We start from the raw sequence: 17,933 nt of genomic DNA, 5'->3' as shown, positions 1-17,933 counted from the left end.
ACTTGATTTCTAACCAAGCAGACTTCAGTTTAGAAGCACTGAAAAAGCGCTTCATTTATAAATACGGAAGGAACAAAAAACCATTGCGTCGAACCAGAAAGAGTCAAAATGTTGCAGGGACAAGAAGGGAAAAAACCTCTGAATTTCATAGTTAACATTCTGGTCTCACAGCTGTCAAAATCCCAGTATTTGCAAACATAGCTGAAAGTGTGCCAGCTCCTTAAAGCCTGCGTTTTAGTCACTACCCATGAAAGTGACTTTGAATTACACACTTATTCATGCTCTATGAATAGCATTCTACTTCACATCTGCCCAGGTGTCCCAGACAGTTCTTGTTCTACACCTTCACTTAATGCCCTCAAGTCACAGTAAGAGGAACCACCTTAGTAATTAGGAGGAAAAAACAGATGAAGTCACAACACTCAAGTACAACGTAAGTCACATGCACAACAATGTCACAGGACTGTCACAAGATAGAGGCATTAGCTTCGCTTGGAACAACAAAATGAAGTGACACTGGACCGGTTTAGAAACACTCTTTACAGTTAGAAGTGGTAAGTCACAGGTTTTAACTGAGAATAATCCAAACCAATCAACACACCCAGCCTGGCAAATTCCACTCCTTCACTAGTTCTACCTGCCAGTGCTCAAAAGCACCAGCTTCTGAAGTCCAACGTAACTGGAGATTGGGAACGAAAATAGCTGGTGCCAGCATGAACTTGCACTTTGCAAAGCTGTCACACAACTATGCCAAAGCACTTGCATCCTGACTCGGCTCTTCCCCTATCAAGTCTTGGACCTTCTTCAAATTCTGCCATTGTGTAGCAGTATGACAGCTTGGGGATGTGGGCAGAAAAATGAGCATGAAGCTAAGATGAAGTTTAAGCTGCATTAGTACCGATACCCAAGTTTCTAAAGGTGAAAGACCAATGCATTAGCCCAGTTCTACAGTACAGCTGAGCAAATTCCTATAAGCTTTATTAGAGCATGAAAAGTCAGTCTGATTTAAAATTAAATCAACCACCACCTCTAGTAGCAAAACAATTTGTAACTGTTTTAAGAACTTTCTCCAAACATGAAAGTGTTAATTAGGAATCAGTTTCATTAGAAATCAGAAAAGTTTCTCAAAAAACTGTTTTAGACTGAAGTCACAACATAGATGAAAAAAAGAGTGACAATTTAACAGAGAACTGTCCCCAGTGAGGAGGCTGAGGCTAAGGCCTAATGAGGACGAAAGCCTTGTCTGTGGGGAATTTTTGGTGATACCTGGAGAAAAACTATACTGTGTGTAATTCTACCTGAATCGTTTTTGCAAGTGTTGTAAAGTTTGATACAGTAAGATTTTTCTACATGCACTTCAATTTCACAGCAAGAGTGGCATAGAGTACCTAAACACAGAAGAGAGCATTCATGCAAGATATCTAAGTCCTTGATATAATAATGCATACAATTCAAAATGGTTATACTATGATTACACCTAGGGCTTTCCACAACTACAAGGTGGTGGGAGTGGAAAGCATGGCCCCCTGAATCATTAACTAGAAAGCAACCACCACCTTCTATATGGGATTTCTTTTTGCGTTTTTTCTTCATTCTTAATCAACTGTGCTGTTGCTGGCGATTTTTTGTAAAACTGGTGAAAACAAAATTATAATCACTGAACTGGGCAATCTGGTGATCAAGACGTTTAAACCCTTCAATCTTCTGGGCAGAAGAAAACACGGTACGACATTTAGAGCTCTAGAAAACAAAAATGTGAAAGTTACTTTTTTAAACTCAGCATTTAGAGACGGACTAGCACAATACATATTTTGTGTGGTTCTCTTATGATACTGTTACCAACACACTTCAAACCTGTGCCTAACAGCACTGCCACAAGGTTCAATCCCAAGCAGCGACTCTGCTCCCTGTGTACGGTACAGCTTTTCTACGAACCATTATGGGGGACATAACACCTCTCCTATGAGGACAGGCTGAGAGATTTGGGGTTGTTCAGCCTAGAGGAGAGAAGGCTCTGGGGAGACCTTATTGCAGCCTTCAGTACTTCAAGGGGGCCTATAAGAAAGATGGGAACAGACTTTTTAGCAGGGCCTGTTGCGATAGGAGAAGGGGTAATGGTTTTAAACCATTAGGGGAGAGATTTAGATGAGATAGAAGACATTTTTCACAACGAGGGTGGTGAACCACTGGCACAGGTTGCCCAGAGAGGTGGCAGCTGCCCCATCCCTGGAAACATTCCAGGTCAGGTTGGACAGAGCTCTGTAGCTGAAGTGTCCCTGCTCACTGCAGGGGGGTTGGACTAGATAAAGGTCACTTCCAAACTATTCTGTGATTAGCTGGCAGCATCACCATTAACAGCAGCACTTCCATAACTGACAGCTGCAGCCAAATCCAGAAAAATGCCAAAGCAAGAAATTATGCTGACACAGAACTGCACAGGAAGTCGTTACAATACTGAGACTGGGCTGCCTCATCTTAGCATTTCTTAAGTTTTCTGGATATCAGATTTAGTACATGCCAAACTAGTACTGAAGAGTTTTTTTACTTTACAAACTACCACCCAAATAGTAGAGACAAACTGGAAACTAATAATGCTCCAGTAAAAAATCTCTAGCCTTTCTTTGTGTCTACAGGCATTTCAGGAGCTGACATGCTAATTCAAGAAAACTCACCTGATTAACAAAGAGGGTTGTCACAAATTTTCCTGGCTTGAAAACCTCTACAACTTTTCTAATCAGGTCATCATAAGAGGTCTGACTTATGTTTGTTTCAAAACTAACGTAAGAAAACTCTGGTTCTGGAGTGATGTGAATAGTCCAGTAAGTTCCCTGAAAAAAAAAAATATTATTACTGCCAAATAATTATTATTTATTTGAAGATCTAATTATCATTAAGTGTAACTTACATCCGATTTCATCCCATTCATTGAATACCCACAAGGATTGAACATTGTAGCATCAATAACAGAACCTGGTATCAGGTCACGAATTCCACTCATCTGAAATAGAAGTTAAAGTTACACCACTCAACTTATTATGCATCCTTACACTTGTTTAGATTTAACTCAAAGGTAGAACGAACACCAATTTAGGGGACAGGACACCAGAATTCTCCCAATAACAAGCCATTTGATAATCTGCACCACTGTACATGAACTTGCTTTGCATACTGTCACTTACCAAGTGAGTGACTGAGTGCCAAGTTGCATACAAGTTACCAGCTATTTTGCCTCTTACAGAAGCAAGCTGCATACCTCCAAGACAAGGGAACAGCTTAGAATTCTAAAACATTAATTGCTTCTGCAACCAAAACAGAAAACAGAGCTCCCGTTCAACCAGTATCCACTAAGTGAAGGCTGTTTACATTTACTCCAGAGTAAGAATATACTTTATACTCTAAAATGAAATGCAATCCCAAGCCCTTTGATTTCCCACACAGTACTTGAGCTACAGCCAAATCTCAATAGCAAATACAGTATAAGCATCAAACCCCAAGATGGAAAGCTAGATGAAGTCAAGGTACTCATCAGAAAACTTGTTCAGGTCACAGGATTTTCCCATTTGAAAAAAGGGGGAAAGGTGGCAAAACCACCAAGTTACACTTAGACCTTACATCTACCCAAGTGGCTCCACAATTTAACTTTAATTTGGATACCTAGATTCCCTTGGCATTCATTCTCTTCAGTCTAAGTCTTACTCCTCGTATTCTCCATCCCTCAGGGGAAGTTACTCAGTTATCGTTTCATTCCTATTACTCCATTTTTCAGAGAACAACCTTCAACCACCCAAAGCACTGCAAACTGCTCCTTTCAATAGATGAAGGCAGGGGCATTGAAAATGTGAAGTTATAGTCACAAAAACATTCTAGGGTTAAATCCATTTTACCCCGAAAACATTAACCTAACTTCTATGGTATCTCTCCTACCACAACATAAACCCTGTATTAAATAGTAAGTGAAGCATTTTGTTGACTAATTTCCACCATTCCCAAAAAAGCCTAATTGTCAGGCAAACATACACGAGTGACATCATTTGCAGTAACACCATCTTTCATGTAGAACTGGTCCATAACTACTGGGTCAAGCTCGCTCATCAGGATTTCCAGTGTCTGATCAGGCTGATTGGATATCCGACTCTCTGGGAAATCCAGAGTGTACAGGTACCTATATAAAATACAAATCACTTATTACATAAATATTAGCAGCACCAAGTTAAGTTCTACTTTACTGTACTACTGTACAAAGACTTCAAAGTCTTCACATACGTACCAGCAATCAGAATTCATACGCCCCATGCAATAAGCTGCTCCATCTAGACAAGACAAAAAGTCTCCAGTTAACGTACCACAGCTGATCCTTTATGTAGAGGATTAGCTTCATTTCATATTTAAAGACAGAAGTTTTCCACAAAACACTAAGAGGTTCACTGGTACAGTCAGCATCTGTATTAAATAACCAGGCATTTAACTCCAGGAATGTAAAGCCAATAGTCAGAAATTCTAACAGGCTCCCTCAGAAGCTGGTCTGGACACCCCAGTTCAGAGCCTCCTAGCAGGCAATTCAGATTACATCTTTAGCTATGCACAGACAGAAACCCTAGTACTCTGAAACATCTATTTAATGAACTTATAATTAGCATTTATTTTCAAATAACTCAGATTACTACAGCTTCCACGTTCCTCCAAAAAACTTTTCTGCCAGTAGTTAAAAATCAAGGTTATTCTTGTAGGTTGTAGATTTTATCAAATGTTTAAATTCAGTCTTTAGTGTAGTGACTTTTCTGAGAAAAACTTACATTTTTCTTCAGTGTATTGGTTACCTTAAATTACTCCTACCTTCTTAATGAGACTTTTAGGGTTAGTGAGAGCTGGTTCTGCAGACTCACTCACTACACTCCATTTGGAAGCCTGAAGATGACCTCAGTTAAGACAAGGTGCTAGGTGTCAGGCTTAGTACAATTTAAATTTTGATCTTGCCGAGTTAGTGTCAGAAATTCAGAAAATAAGTATTTACAGCTTTTGATTTTTATGCAGCTGAAGCTTGTGCTGGCTGCAGAACTGCAAGGACTGTGGAATGAATGGCCTGGCAGCCTGTACATATTGTACCACTTGTCACTTCTCACTTCACATCAACACTTCACACAAGCTGTGCAATTTTGCTAAGTTTCATGAACTTACTTGGGAAAATTTCATTAAGAAACTCTACTTCTTCCTGGAAATTCCTATGTGGGTACTCCTGGTGGGAAGGCTTCATGAAATTCTTACGTGAATAAAAGAAGCTCTGAAAAAATAAAAGGTGCATCTTAGATATTGTATACATGCACCCACCTTGAATCTAAAAATATAGAAAAATGCAAGCATTTATTATAAGCTTTCACAGGAACTAAGTTTTCATTGTCAAAATGCTGCTACCTGTATTTCGATTTCAGAAGCATATGGTTATTCCCAGCTTAATTTGTAAAAGCTACAGAAGACAGCTTACTTCCAAATTTGTTTTCCACAAGAAAACATCAGTGACTTCAGCAATGACAACATGGTCATGGAAGTCTTTCACTTTTAGGTAACCTTAACTCAGCACAACAACATTTGTAAGTTGCATCCTTTAAGAGGCAAACAGAAGGCTAATTCCTACAGCAGAGCAAGCAATCTTATATTACAGTCTTCCCATTCTGGGAAGCATACATAAATAGCAAAGGAAGTTTCAGAATACTTAATAGAATCAGTGAATTTAATATTAGTAAGAAGCTTTTTGTACTTTCTAAGGGAGATGCAGCATTGGTGGCACCTTACCTGAATTGAGTCAAACCCACTGTACTCCCTAGCAAGCTCCAACAGGGGAACCAGTGCTTGCAGTAAGAGGGTGGTACCACACGTCTTCAAAATGAAACGTCTCTTGGAGACAAACATGCTACTCTCACTGTAAAAAAAAAAATGTGTTAAAAATTGTAAGCGCTCTATATAGAACAAGCCAGGAGAGAATGGCTGTATCTTGGTTCTTACCCAACCAAATGCATTACTGTAAGTGAACGTTCAGCATATGGTACATAAACATGCTTGGCAAATGCATGAAACCAATAGACTGCAGCTGTTATCGTTTCCCAAAACAAATACCTGCTGCAAGCACAATATTACACAGCTACCACACAACAGGAACAGCGGTACTACATGCATTACATATCCTCAATCTAGTCGAGAAATACAAACATGCTGTGAAGTGGGTACACATACATAGACATGCATTTTAACTTCTTAACCCAGACACAGAAGCAGCTCAAATTTGAAATCCAACTTTTTCAGATGAAATAAAGCCTATGAGAAAGCGAACTCAAAAGAGGCAAAAGCCTTAACAGAATTTAATAAATTGTCTGGCTGCACCTTCTAGAAAAGCTGACTAGTGGAAAGTGGTACATCAGCACCTGTCCACAGGAACAGGAAGTCTCATGATGAGAGTGTAGGCACAGCTATACAATGCACCTCATGTATAAGGTATAGAAATTAGCTATACATAAATTTAAATCAGACACTTAACTACAGCCCCACTGAGACAGGCACTGATACTGCATCCAGAACACTTACACACGTGTAACAAGCATCTTCTCACCAAGTAACTCAACAGTGGGAATAAAAGTCTATCTTAACTAACTCAGTTTGGAATGCTATTTAAGAATTCAAAGTCAAGGTTATATTTCATCCAGGATACAGTTGTAACTAGTTACATCCTTTTCAGAATTTTGTTTTAAGTATATGAAGCTTGCAGAAACAAGACTTCAGCACAGTTTCTTTGACTAGCCTGCTCTTAGCCCAACCTTGCCCTCAAGGCAGTCTTTCAGAGTACAAAAGCTTCAGTTTTTGTAATCTCAAGTACAACAGAGAATGTCAATGTGTCTGTAAAGTTCATGTAGAAAAAGCATGAAAGTATTTCACCAGATGAAAAACACATGGCAAAAGTAGCATCCTTACAACTAACCGCTGCACAGCACAAAAATTCCAAGACTTCAGGAAAGCAACATTTTTACATACATCTTCAGCTCAGCTGCAAGCATTGTTCCACGTGATTGCACTATCTGGGGTTAAAGCCAATCTCCTGATATAGCTTTTGCTCATCTAAAAGTGACACTTTTAGCACACTATTCTGCTGAAGCAATCCTAAACCTCTTAACTGGGGAGACTTATTGACCCCTGGACAAAATTCAGTGATCAGGTGCAGAAACACCACAGCTCTGTCCTTAATCCTTTTAATTAAAGATGACAAACACTTAACTATGACAACATTTCTATGACTGAACAGAAGCATGACAGTACTATGATTAGCAAACCCATGCAAGTTGTAGTCATGAACAGCAGAATCTTAACCTGAGACTGGATTCTCAGCCAAGTGGATCCCATATGACAGCTTTAACTTTCTTACATCTTGGAGACACAGAATAAGCTAGTGGCTTACCTGAGTACATAAGCTTCCTGCTTGTCAGTTTTTGTCACACTTATGATCAAACAATGCACATTCTCCAGAAGTTTGTCCCACTCAATCCTGTGAGGAAATTACAGAAGAGAACAACAGGTTAAACGAACTGAAGCCTTCTGGAACCCTGGGTAAAAAGTATAGCCCAAACAAGACCATGGCTCTTGTCTTGAGTTGACGGATCTGAGAGCATGGAAGGCTAAGACTTTATACAGAAACCATCACAATACAGTAATATCCAATACTTAGCTCCCACTGGCTAAGTACTCCTCAAGATCTGTTAGTGTAATCTGCTGCACAAAGACCATTGTCAAACAGCAACCCCAAGCTTCTAACTAGGCAAGTCAGCATAACCTTAAGTCCTGCATCCCACATGTACTAAGATAAAATTCATTGCTATAACTTAAAAGGTATGCCTTAGGTTGAATCTCCATATACGTCAGTCACAGTAGTCACTGGCAACTACTAGAATAATAAACCAGCAAGTTAATGTTAACATGTTTTATTTGTCCAACTTAGAGCCAAGTTCATAATTTAATGGAAAACCAGTCCTAAAAACTAATACATCTCAGTGACCCAAATTCCTCTTTGATCAATCAGGATCACAGAATTCCTTCTACCTCTAGAAGATACAGAAAACTTATAGCAAATAGTTTGGAATATTACCAGAAAATAAACTATTTTCATATAGTGCAAGTTGAAGCTACGGTGCTAGATTTCAGTATAGTGGTAGAAGTTTAATATTTCAATTTTTTACTGTCATTACTCATTACTGTAGAAACAAGGAAGTTCAAGAAACTTGGAAAAAAAAAATCAAATTACTCAAATTAAGCCCAAAGACTTCCCATGAGTACTTGGAAGTGACAGACTTGCAAAAAACTACTTTGGTTGTCACTTCCGTCTTGCATCTACACCTGATTAGTAGAATCCAATATACTCAAATTTGCTATAAAGCAGACAGGAACAAACACAGCTTCCTGAAGTTGCAAAATTACAAGATTGCCACCTCCCTAGTTCTCCCATCCTTCCCTTCCTACATCCTTATTCCACCTGCAGGTTTGCACTGGCCCTTGTGCTCAGACCTGTCATGAACCAAGACACTTACTAACCCAGCTTAAAACTAAGCTGCCCACCAGCAGAGCTGAAAAAACCATAGGATCCTTCGCAGCTGGCAGCACAAAAAACCTGCAATTTTTTCATCACCAAGCAAGCTACCAGACTGGTTCAGCTGCCCGTCTGTCAGCCTAATCCTTCCTCAGGAGGCAGACCTCTCCCTTTATTGACACCACAAAAGCTCCATAGTTGTACTTCAGAACAGAGCACGCACTGTTAATTCTATCAGCAGGGTTCCTCCTGCAGCCACCAATCTCTCCCCTTAGAAAACTGGTCAGTTTGCAAAGCTGAAGTTTTAATTCTGCTGTACATAACTAAAGTTATCCAGATGTTCTTTGCTTCTCTAAACACCCCATCAAATCAATGCCTTAATTTCTCCCTCGAGAACGCCTCCTGAAACTGAATTCTGTACCTTTACTACTAATACTTCAGGATTTTCCCTTTTAAAGCATATCTTACACTAAATCAGCATATTTATACAGGAGTCAACCAGAACGACATACTTAACTTAGGCTCACACTATAGCCTCCTTTTAGGTGAGACTGACACTATTAAAAATGAGTTTAAGAGAATCCTATGCATCTTAAAATCTCTCATAACTAAGTGCACATCTGAACAAGTTCATGAACTCTGTGATATAACTGGATACTCAAAATCAAAGTGAGGTTTTCCCTACCACCCCAATTAGTGAACTTGATGAAATACTTTTCTGCAACTACAGACATGACAACACAGACCAGTCAAATCTGCATGTCAAATTAAAGAAACAGCTTGTTTTTAATGCTGAGTCCCACACATTTATTCAGCTCTATACTTACATCATTGACTGGGTTTAGCTCTGTTCCTGATACGCAAATTTATATGAAATTGCAATTGTCTGCTCTGAAATAGTTTATATTACATCTATTTTTTAAATGCCTGTAGACAATCACACTATTTTTCTGAAAAGACTAAGGATTTAGTTTTCTCCGGAGGTGACAGCACACCTGCATTAATTTGCCAGCCTTAGTATCTTCCCTCTAACATCCTAATATACCTTTGTTCAACTTGCAGAAGAGTAACATGTTAATTTGGTTTTGCATGATGGAATAACTGTTCAAATCATCCCAGCACCACTACTGACTATATTTGATCTGCCACTGAAGAAACACCCCATGTCTGACCTAGCATTTATGAAAGCTGAGGCAGAGCTCCCTCACACTGCCTGATGCTGAGCTGCAGTAACCCCACTTGTACGTTACTACAAATCTGATTTTGTACTTGTCTAAGTATTAATGGGTATGTAACTACCTGAGGCTTTGCAAGAACATACGTCTCAGCCTTCAGAAGCTTCTTACCTGGTCAGATAGTCAAAACCTTTAGCTGTATGTCGACAAGTGAGAATTTTCTTTAACTATCACTGTAGTGCAGTTCCATGCAGACATTTCAGGAAAATGGTTCATTTAAGTTTCAATCGCATATTAGCAGAGGAAGATGTGACAATTTTGGTGCTGAAGTAGTCCCACAATGAAGGGCCAGGACAGCATACTACCAATAATACAACACTGCAAGTTAAGTTCAAAGCCTACCTGGCAAAGCGAGTCCCTACTTACCCTCCTCAGTACTGTGGTTGGCATTTAGGTACTGTGGCTGAAATCTGCAGTTGCAGAAGAACTCTGCTTATTAAAACTTTGCTCAATTCTTCACTATTCCACTACAGAAACCATAGCTAAGCATATGCTAAATGTTCATGCGTTCAGTCTTTACAGGAATAAAGGGTAGAGTTCATCATTTGATCTGGTTAGAGTAGCATTAAGGAAAAAAGCCTACAAGTTGAGAAACACCAGATGTCAGGCTTGGTCCAGAAGCATACGTAACACTGACTAACAAAGGGTTGCAGCACCCAGGATGAGATGACCACATTAGGGAGAAGTTTTGCAGAGATACTTACATGCACCTACATGAATTTTAAAGTTAAGCACAGAAAACTGAAAAAAGGCTACTAACATGCTGGATTTGATCTCAGTATAATTTATTTAAACAAGACGACCCTTAGTATTTGACATTTTCCATTGTTTAGAGCAGAGCTAAGGAAGAACATCTGGGACTACTTTGTACCAAGTAGACTGAGTTCACTAGAAGTCTCAGTCTTGCATTTCTTCCTTTTCTTTAATCTGTATAATTAAGTATAACTAGTTAAAGACAAACAATGTCCACCCCCACTTAAAGTAGAAACAAAAAATCCACCTTAAAAATAGTATTTCAACAGTTATCAGTACATGTATTGCAGCTAATCCCATTTTATTTTGTCAAGTAAAAATCCTCAAAGTTAGTAACTGAAATACTTGAGAACATTACTTTGTATTTCATAACTGAGTGAAGTTTTAACTGGGAAGCAAAGCCTCCAACTGGAAAGGGGGAACCAAAGACTAATTCTCAGTAACATGCTATCATGGGCTTCTGCTCTTCAGAATTCCCCCTTCAATGGGAAGTATGTGGATTGCATTGCTATTTCCTAAATTATTTCCCATAGCCAGACACCAGGACAATCACACTCTGGAAACTGCTTTCCTATACTCAAGGCAAGCATACCAGAATATGACATGTGAAAATCATTGGTAGCTAAGCAGGTTCTGTAGCACACCTGCATCCATCGGAACTCCAAACTTAAAATGCATTTCAGACCAACTCCTCACTGTTATGCAGGCTTACTACCCACTTCATTCCAAAGCTGCAAGATCCTGTTTCTGAGGTTTCAAGTAACTGTCACCTTCAAGTCAAAATAGTTTCTCCAACAGGCAAGTACCATGCATCTTAAATGGTTGCACATGCTCAGACAATACCAAATGAAAGTGGAATGCGTCTACTCAAGCGTGAAAAACCATCCATGCTTAATGGTAGAAACCTACTTGCTCTATACTTGAATAGCAGAACATGCCAAAAGAAAAAAAACAAGTTTAGCAATCTACTCCTATACCTGTGTTGCAATGTTTAGTGCCTTATCAGCACAGACTTGTTACCAGAGTGTAAGTAATTTCCACTCAAAATGCCACCCAGGTATGTCAGTATGGAAAACCTATCAGAACTGAGAGATATTTTAATTTTTTAGGAGGTATACTTGAAGCATGTAATGAAATGAATAGACAGTCCCTCTCAACCAAGTTCCAAATCAATGTTTGCTGTTAATTTCATATTTCTGATAAATAAATTAAGCATAAGCTATGAATCAACTTTTCCTTGCCAGGTAAAACCATACTTTTCAGTGCAAGTTATTGGCCTATTTTGAGCCTTTCCCTTCAGGGGTAAAACAGGTTCTTAACACAGTAGTCAAGCATATCAGGCAGTAGCACAATACTGCCATTTCAGGCCAACTGGGAAAGGGATAACAGCAGTTTAAAGAGATAAAGAACTACATCAAGAACCTGTTCCTACCAGCAATTAACAGCCTCCATACACATACCATCCCACCACTCCAGTACCAGCACCTTGCCAATGCAGCCCAGACAGCACTGGGGGGGAAGAGTTGTTTTACAGTAGGGCAGGAATTCTTAGTAAGTCAGTCCTATGAAACACCTGCAGACAGCTTAAGCTGTATACATACTCTTGCATAGCTATCCATTAAAGTGAAACAGATGACAAGTCTGTAGTAATCAAAGCAATAAGCATTTTAATCTTGTACTTTACTGTAAGACCTTGTTTTAAAAATCAAGCAATCTGTTGCAGAGCAACTTTTTATTCCCTCACCTGTTACCTACTAAGTATTAAGAGCCAACAGATATATCAGTTACCTCATTAGCAGGCTACAGTTAAGTAGGCAAATTCCTACCGATACTATGATCTAGAACAGTCAAAACAAACTGCCTAGGCAGAGGTGGTGTAGCCAGGGCACATGGAAGCTGGCTTGCCAGCAGAGTTGCAACATGAGTTTCAAGCATCCTGAAACAGGTAGATGACAGTACAGGCCAACTACACAAAAGTCACAAGCTTTAAGGCACCTCCCAGCAGCTGGTGTATTTCTCTGCAGACAGCTGCACGTAAATTAGTTCCTATTAGAATTATAACTTAGCTCAGAAATTGCTGTTGAAGATAAATTATCTTGAACTATGTCACACCCTGAGTTTAGACACAAGGCTCTGGCAACTCGATAATTTCACTTCAGAGTCATCTGTGGAGTGCACAAAACCCACACACCCTCTATGCGCTCTGAACATAGATATACAAAAAGGCTGTCTGCATTTTCCCCTTTCTCAAGTTTAAGATACTCTCCATGGACATGCACCTGAATGGGAAGACTGCATTCTTGCATAAAATTCTCCGGATTACCTTCCATCTCCACAAAAAATGCTCAGCAAGTACACATGGACAGAAGCCCTTACCCTGGCACAATCCTGCCTACCCCACCTTCTTCCCAGCCTCCAGCTCTACACTGCTTTGTTGTGAAGCACTGCAGGAGTAAGAGTAGAGCAGGGCTCATGGCTCAGCCTTCTTGTACCGTTACTGGTTGCAAAAACAGGCAGATAACACTGCTGAGGTCGTAACGACTAAGGGAAGGGGTAGAGGCGCAGCAGCACTGCGGCAGCAAGTGGACTCAGGCTATAGGGTGCAGTACACAGCAAGTATTTACAGGACTCACATCAGATGCTTGACAGTATTGGTGCTTAGAAGTTCTTATGTAGCACAGCATGAGAAGTTCCTATCAGTGTCACTCCATATTGCTCACTACTGCACTGTTTTTTCTCCAGTTTGCTGCATGTCCACATAATATAGACAAATAGGAAGCACATCAAAGGTTCAAAACCAAGCTTAACTCCAGAGTATTCTTCAGGGTTGAATGCTTGAGATATGGACTCTTAATACTTGCATGATTATCCTATGGTTTCAAGCTTCTGTACATTCAAGATCATGATAAGCCTTGAGATGGGAAATGCATAGTTGCACATCATCTGAAGGAATAAACAGCTTACTTCGCTGTGGGGATAGTGAATGCACTAGTCTGTAACCACAGAATTCCAGGGCTCGCATATTCACCATGTTTTCAGCAAAACCTCCTTTTTTTATACGGTTTAAGGCTATTTAAAAAAACACAACATACTTTAAAGCACTAGTGAGAACAAGCACTAAAGTTAAAGTAAATTATTCCGAGACCACAAAAATGTTAACTTCATTCCACTTTTGAATGAGCAGGGTAGGCACCTTCAGATGCTTGCCACTATTTCAACCACAAGACCTTTTCACAGAACTGATTAGCAAATAAACAAAAACCACAAATCTTAACAGCAAAGTGAAGTCCACATTCAATATTTTCTTTAAGTTTTTAGTTGTGACCTTTACTGAATGTATTAAAACAGTAAGTATAGATCTTCTCTTAAATACTTTACACCTACCCAAACTCTTCTCTAGAAAGCAGGCTTGCCCATAGGAGGAGAAAGTGAGGAAAAAAAAAAATCTTAATTGCATCAGTTCTTGAACTTTCTTCTCTTTCTTTGCTGGTGATATCTAGCAAAGACTTAAAAATATCTAATCCCAGCAAGCACACGCAACATGGAAATTTTCAGCTTTGAACACCAGCTTAGTCATTCAGTAGATGAATGGCTCACATTTCACTACTAAGCAGGTATTACAATACAAAAGGCAAGCTCAACTGGTTTGCAACTTGATTCTAATTTAGCTGTTCTACAGTTTCAGCTTTGATTTCAGGTTCTGTTCAACATAGACTAGCTTATTCCATTGCCTTTATAGAATTAGCATAGTGGGATATACTTTATACAATTTCTTTCATTTGCATCTATCAACTGTAACAAATAATTTAAACCTGACAATTTTCTAAAAGAGAATTTTTTATAAAACTTCGTTTCATGCTAGCAACACAGTATCACTGATAATTACTCCTGAACTCAGGTTAACAGATGTTAACAGCAACTTTCAGACATCACAGCTTCCTACCAAAAAAGTACACAGCTTCAATGAACATCTTTTATTAAGAGCCAATTAACACAAAGGCCTTCAAAGCTTGCTCACAGCTCTGAAACTGCGTTAAAGACCACATGTTCAACAGTTAACAGTTTGTATCTACTCTATTAAAACTTTACAGCCATATCTAAACCATACAAAGGAACTGTCACAGTACCTACGTCTGCAGTTTTGTGAACATCACCCTGAGCTGACAAACAGAACACAAGAGCATGAACCCATCAATGAGGAAAGCATTTGCGGAGAGCCACCTCTAAACTAGACCTGTATATTCCAACACCAGCATAGTAACGCAAAATCGAGTACTTCCGCAATCTTTCACATTTAAAGCCAAACACAACAGGAATCCTACGTGCCTACGTAACTCAGATCATCTGCCCATATTTTAGCTAGGATTTGCACAAGTCTTCCAGGGTTACCTTTACATTAACTATACAAGTTGTTACCTTGTGGTATCTGCTACAGCACTAAATCTCAAAGAGCTGTATAACCACATCCAATGATTTCCATGTTAAGCACATTATTTAAAAAGGTCTAAATATCTTCACAAGTCAGAAGGTTACATGAGTAAACTACCTCATTATACCAACAGGTAGAGCTAAACATATATTCTGCATATACACACACATGTATATACAACATCACTGCTACTCATTATTTCAGAAAAGACAGTTATCCGCCCACTGGCAACTCGCATCTTTGGACAGCTAACTCTACACACAGGAAATTTGCCAAGAAATACCAAAACAAAGGAAAAGATAAATAGCATTTGTTAAGTATGCCTTTGAATGGAGACACTACCATCATTACTATATTTCAAACATTCAATAGATCATGACAAGCTCTCCTCCAAGCTCCCTTTTGCAAGCTCCCCGACCAAAGACCACTGGAAAACAGTGATATATGCTAGCAGACCTGGATACATGGAAAACACTAGATCCTCCAGCTACCATTTGAACCTGGAAAGTTGAGCAGTTTACCATACTGATAGTAAACTACTGACATAGGTATAATGTTCAGATTTGCCTCATATTCTTAAGACAAGGCTGCTTTTTTCAACTATGTCAGCTGATTACATCTACATACCTATCTTGTCCTTCCTAAAAACCCATACATAGGTCTGGGTCCATGCTAGGGTACATAAGCAGATTTTGCTTTGTCCTTCAAGCTTGCGGCTCCCATTTTCTGACACTTCCAGGACACTTATGCCAGAACATCATTTTCTGCAGGTCTACAGTTGGACCCCTGATTATCCAAGTCAGGTGTAGATATTCCAGCCTTTCCAGACTGCCCCCCATATAAAATACTGTACTGGCAAGCTACAGTAAAGACATCTCATGCCTGTCTTGCCCAGCATGGTTTCCAGGACGAGCTGTGTGCCGGCAGGTAGCCATCGGCTACTGTGCTAACAAAGGCCGAGCAGGCACACCTCAGCCACAGGAGGCAGGAGCTGCCCCCTCCCAGCGAGGGCTCGGTCTGGAACACGTGTGCACAAGGAGCTGCGTGAGCCTCGGGCCTTTTCTTCCTCCCTCCCTGGGTGGCAGCGAAAGAAGCGCCAGCACATTCCTCACACGCCCATTGGGTGACGGGCGGGGGCCCACCCCCTGGCGGCGCCCGGTCCTCATTGGCCTCAGCTTGGCAATGGGGGGTGGGGGGCGCGCAGCGATCTGGGAGCGGAGCCAAGAAACTCACGTGTAAACCGTGGCTCCAGCCACACTTCTGGAGGGGGAGGAGGGCATCCCCCACCCCCCCCCCCCGCCTCACTCCGGTGTGCCTACCACGCCACAGGGAGACACGGGAAGGGTTCCCGGGTACCGCTTGCTGCCCTCCGTGAGGGCCGCCGTACGAACCTGTCCAGCTACGCAGTGCCGGAGGTCGCCGCGAAACCGGCCATGTGAGGGAACCATCGATCCCCGTCGCGGCAGCAAGAGGGATCTCTCCCTTCCCAGCTTCCACGAATCGGGAACGAGATTCCTATCCCCCACCCGCCGCAGTACAGCACAGCTGGTCCCAACGGGCAGGGTAAAAAGGCTTCTGCGGCTCTCCCTGCCGGGAGCCGCACCGGGGGCCTGGTGTAGAGGAGTGGGTGCCGCTGCCGTGCCCCCGGCCGCCAGCAGCACTGCGACACTCCGCCACCCGCCTCAGGCGCTCCTGGCCGGTGCGGTACACGCCCGGCTCTCCTCTCCTCTCCCCGCCGCCACATGTTGCCAGCAGGGACCGCACGGGGCGGCACGAGGTGGCGGCACAGAATGGCTTCCGCGCCGTCCTCGGCACTGCCACCTCCCTCCTCCCGCGCCACTCCGACCGGGACGAGGAGAGGCTCGCCTCCGCCGCGGCCTTGAGTGCGGGGGGTGTCTCTTGGAGGGCAGCGGAAGGTCACCCCCTGCCCGCCCGCGGCAGCGTTGCACCGGGCAGACGGGAGAGGCCGGGGCTGTCACCGAGGGAGAGGGAAAGGAGGCCGACAGCTCGGCGGCCGTGCAGGGGCCGAGCCCGCCGCGCGCGCGCGCCGCCGTCGCCACCAACGGTTCTCCCCAGCCACCCCGGAACCAGCCTCCCGTCAGCACTGCCGCCAGCCCGCGCAGGGCCATTATCCCCCCACTCCGCTCCTCTCTCACACTCTCGCCCGCCGCCTCCCCACCCAGCTCCGCGCCGCCACCACACCCGCGCCCCGCGTGCGCCGGCCGTTCACCGGCCCCTCCCGGCCGTTAAGGGCAGCGCTCCCAACCACCGCCCCCCACCCCAACCCCACCCCGGCCGTTAACGGACCTGGGTATGGTGCGAAGATCGCCGGACCCCTTACTCTGGTGCGGCTCCTGCTGCGTGGGCTGCTGCCGGGCGAACCACACCTCCAACAGCTTCTCGGTCCCTTCGAAGAAGTGTGCACCGTTCTCCTTCATGGTGAGACAACTCGGCAACCAACAACCACAGAAATTAACGACAACCAAACTACCGCCCCCGGCCGCTACCGTCTGCTGCTGCACGAGCCGCGCTGCCGCCGCCGGGTCCCAGTCCGTCCCGGGCGGGTTTCACCTTCCAGGGGATTTTTTTAATATTAATTTAAAAAAAAAAAGAAGGAATAAGAAGAAAAAGGAAGATTTTTTTTTTTAAACCAGCGAAAACCACCCAGAGTGCGCGGCGGCGGATGCAGCGTGAGCGTGTGTGGGAGGGTTACAGTCCGAGCGGGGGTGCGGGCGGGCAGGCGATGCGGTTCGGTTCCTTGTAGTCCGTATGTTCCCCTGTTACAGAGAAGAGCGTTGAGCGAGCGCTAGCTAATGTCGCCGGCCATACTGTGTAAGCGAGCGACTAGCGCGCACGCAGCCGCTTTTATACCTCGCAGGTAACTGCATCACGTAGGATCGCGCTTGCCATTGGGCCGGCGCCGTTCGGGCCCGCCTTTCCCCGCTTCCCATAGGAC

The 17,933-nt window shown here is 42.5% G+C and overlaps 1 protein-coding gene across 2 annotated transcripts; it reads right to left on the bottom strand.

Annotated features, from left to right (window-relative positions):
- Positions 1–1,599: 1,599 nt before the first annotated feature.
- AMD1 (adenosylmethionine decarboxylase 1) lies at positions 1,600–17,480 on the bottom strand (the record flags this gene model as incomplete). 2 transcript variants are annotated; one of them, XM_081997706.1, is made up of 9 exons in its annotated part: positions 17,285–17,480; positions 7,439–7,525; positions 5,788–5,914; positions 5,176–5,278; positions 4,268–4,310; positions 4,018–4,162; positions 2,906–2,998; positions 2,673–2,828; positions 1,600–1,740 (listed from the first exon to the last, which is right to left on the bottom strand). In XM_081997706.1, the coding sequence occupies exons 1-9, from the start codon at positions 17,413–17,415 to the stop codon at positions 1,600–1,602; spliced, it is 1,026 nt and encodes a 341-aa protein (XP_081853832.1). In that variant the 5' UTR covers positions 17,416–17,480. The 2 variants fall into 2 exon arrangements, with proteins under 2 accessions (XP_081853832.1, XP_081853833.1); XM_081997707.1 differs by lacking the exons at positions 4,268–4,310; positions 5,176–5,278; positions 5,788–5,914; positions 7,439–7,525.
- Positions 17,481–17,933: the final 453 nt, after the last annotated feature.

Source organism: Phaethon aethereus, assembly GCF_964289735.1.
Source record: "Phaethon aethereus genome assembly, chromosome: 3".
Taxonomy (NCBI): Eukaryota; Metazoa; Chordata; class Aves; order Phaethontiformes; family Phaethontidae; genus Phaethon; species Phaethon aethereus.
Note: the sequence above shows the minus strand (reverse complement) of the source record. Positions and strands in the feature narration are given on the sequence as shown.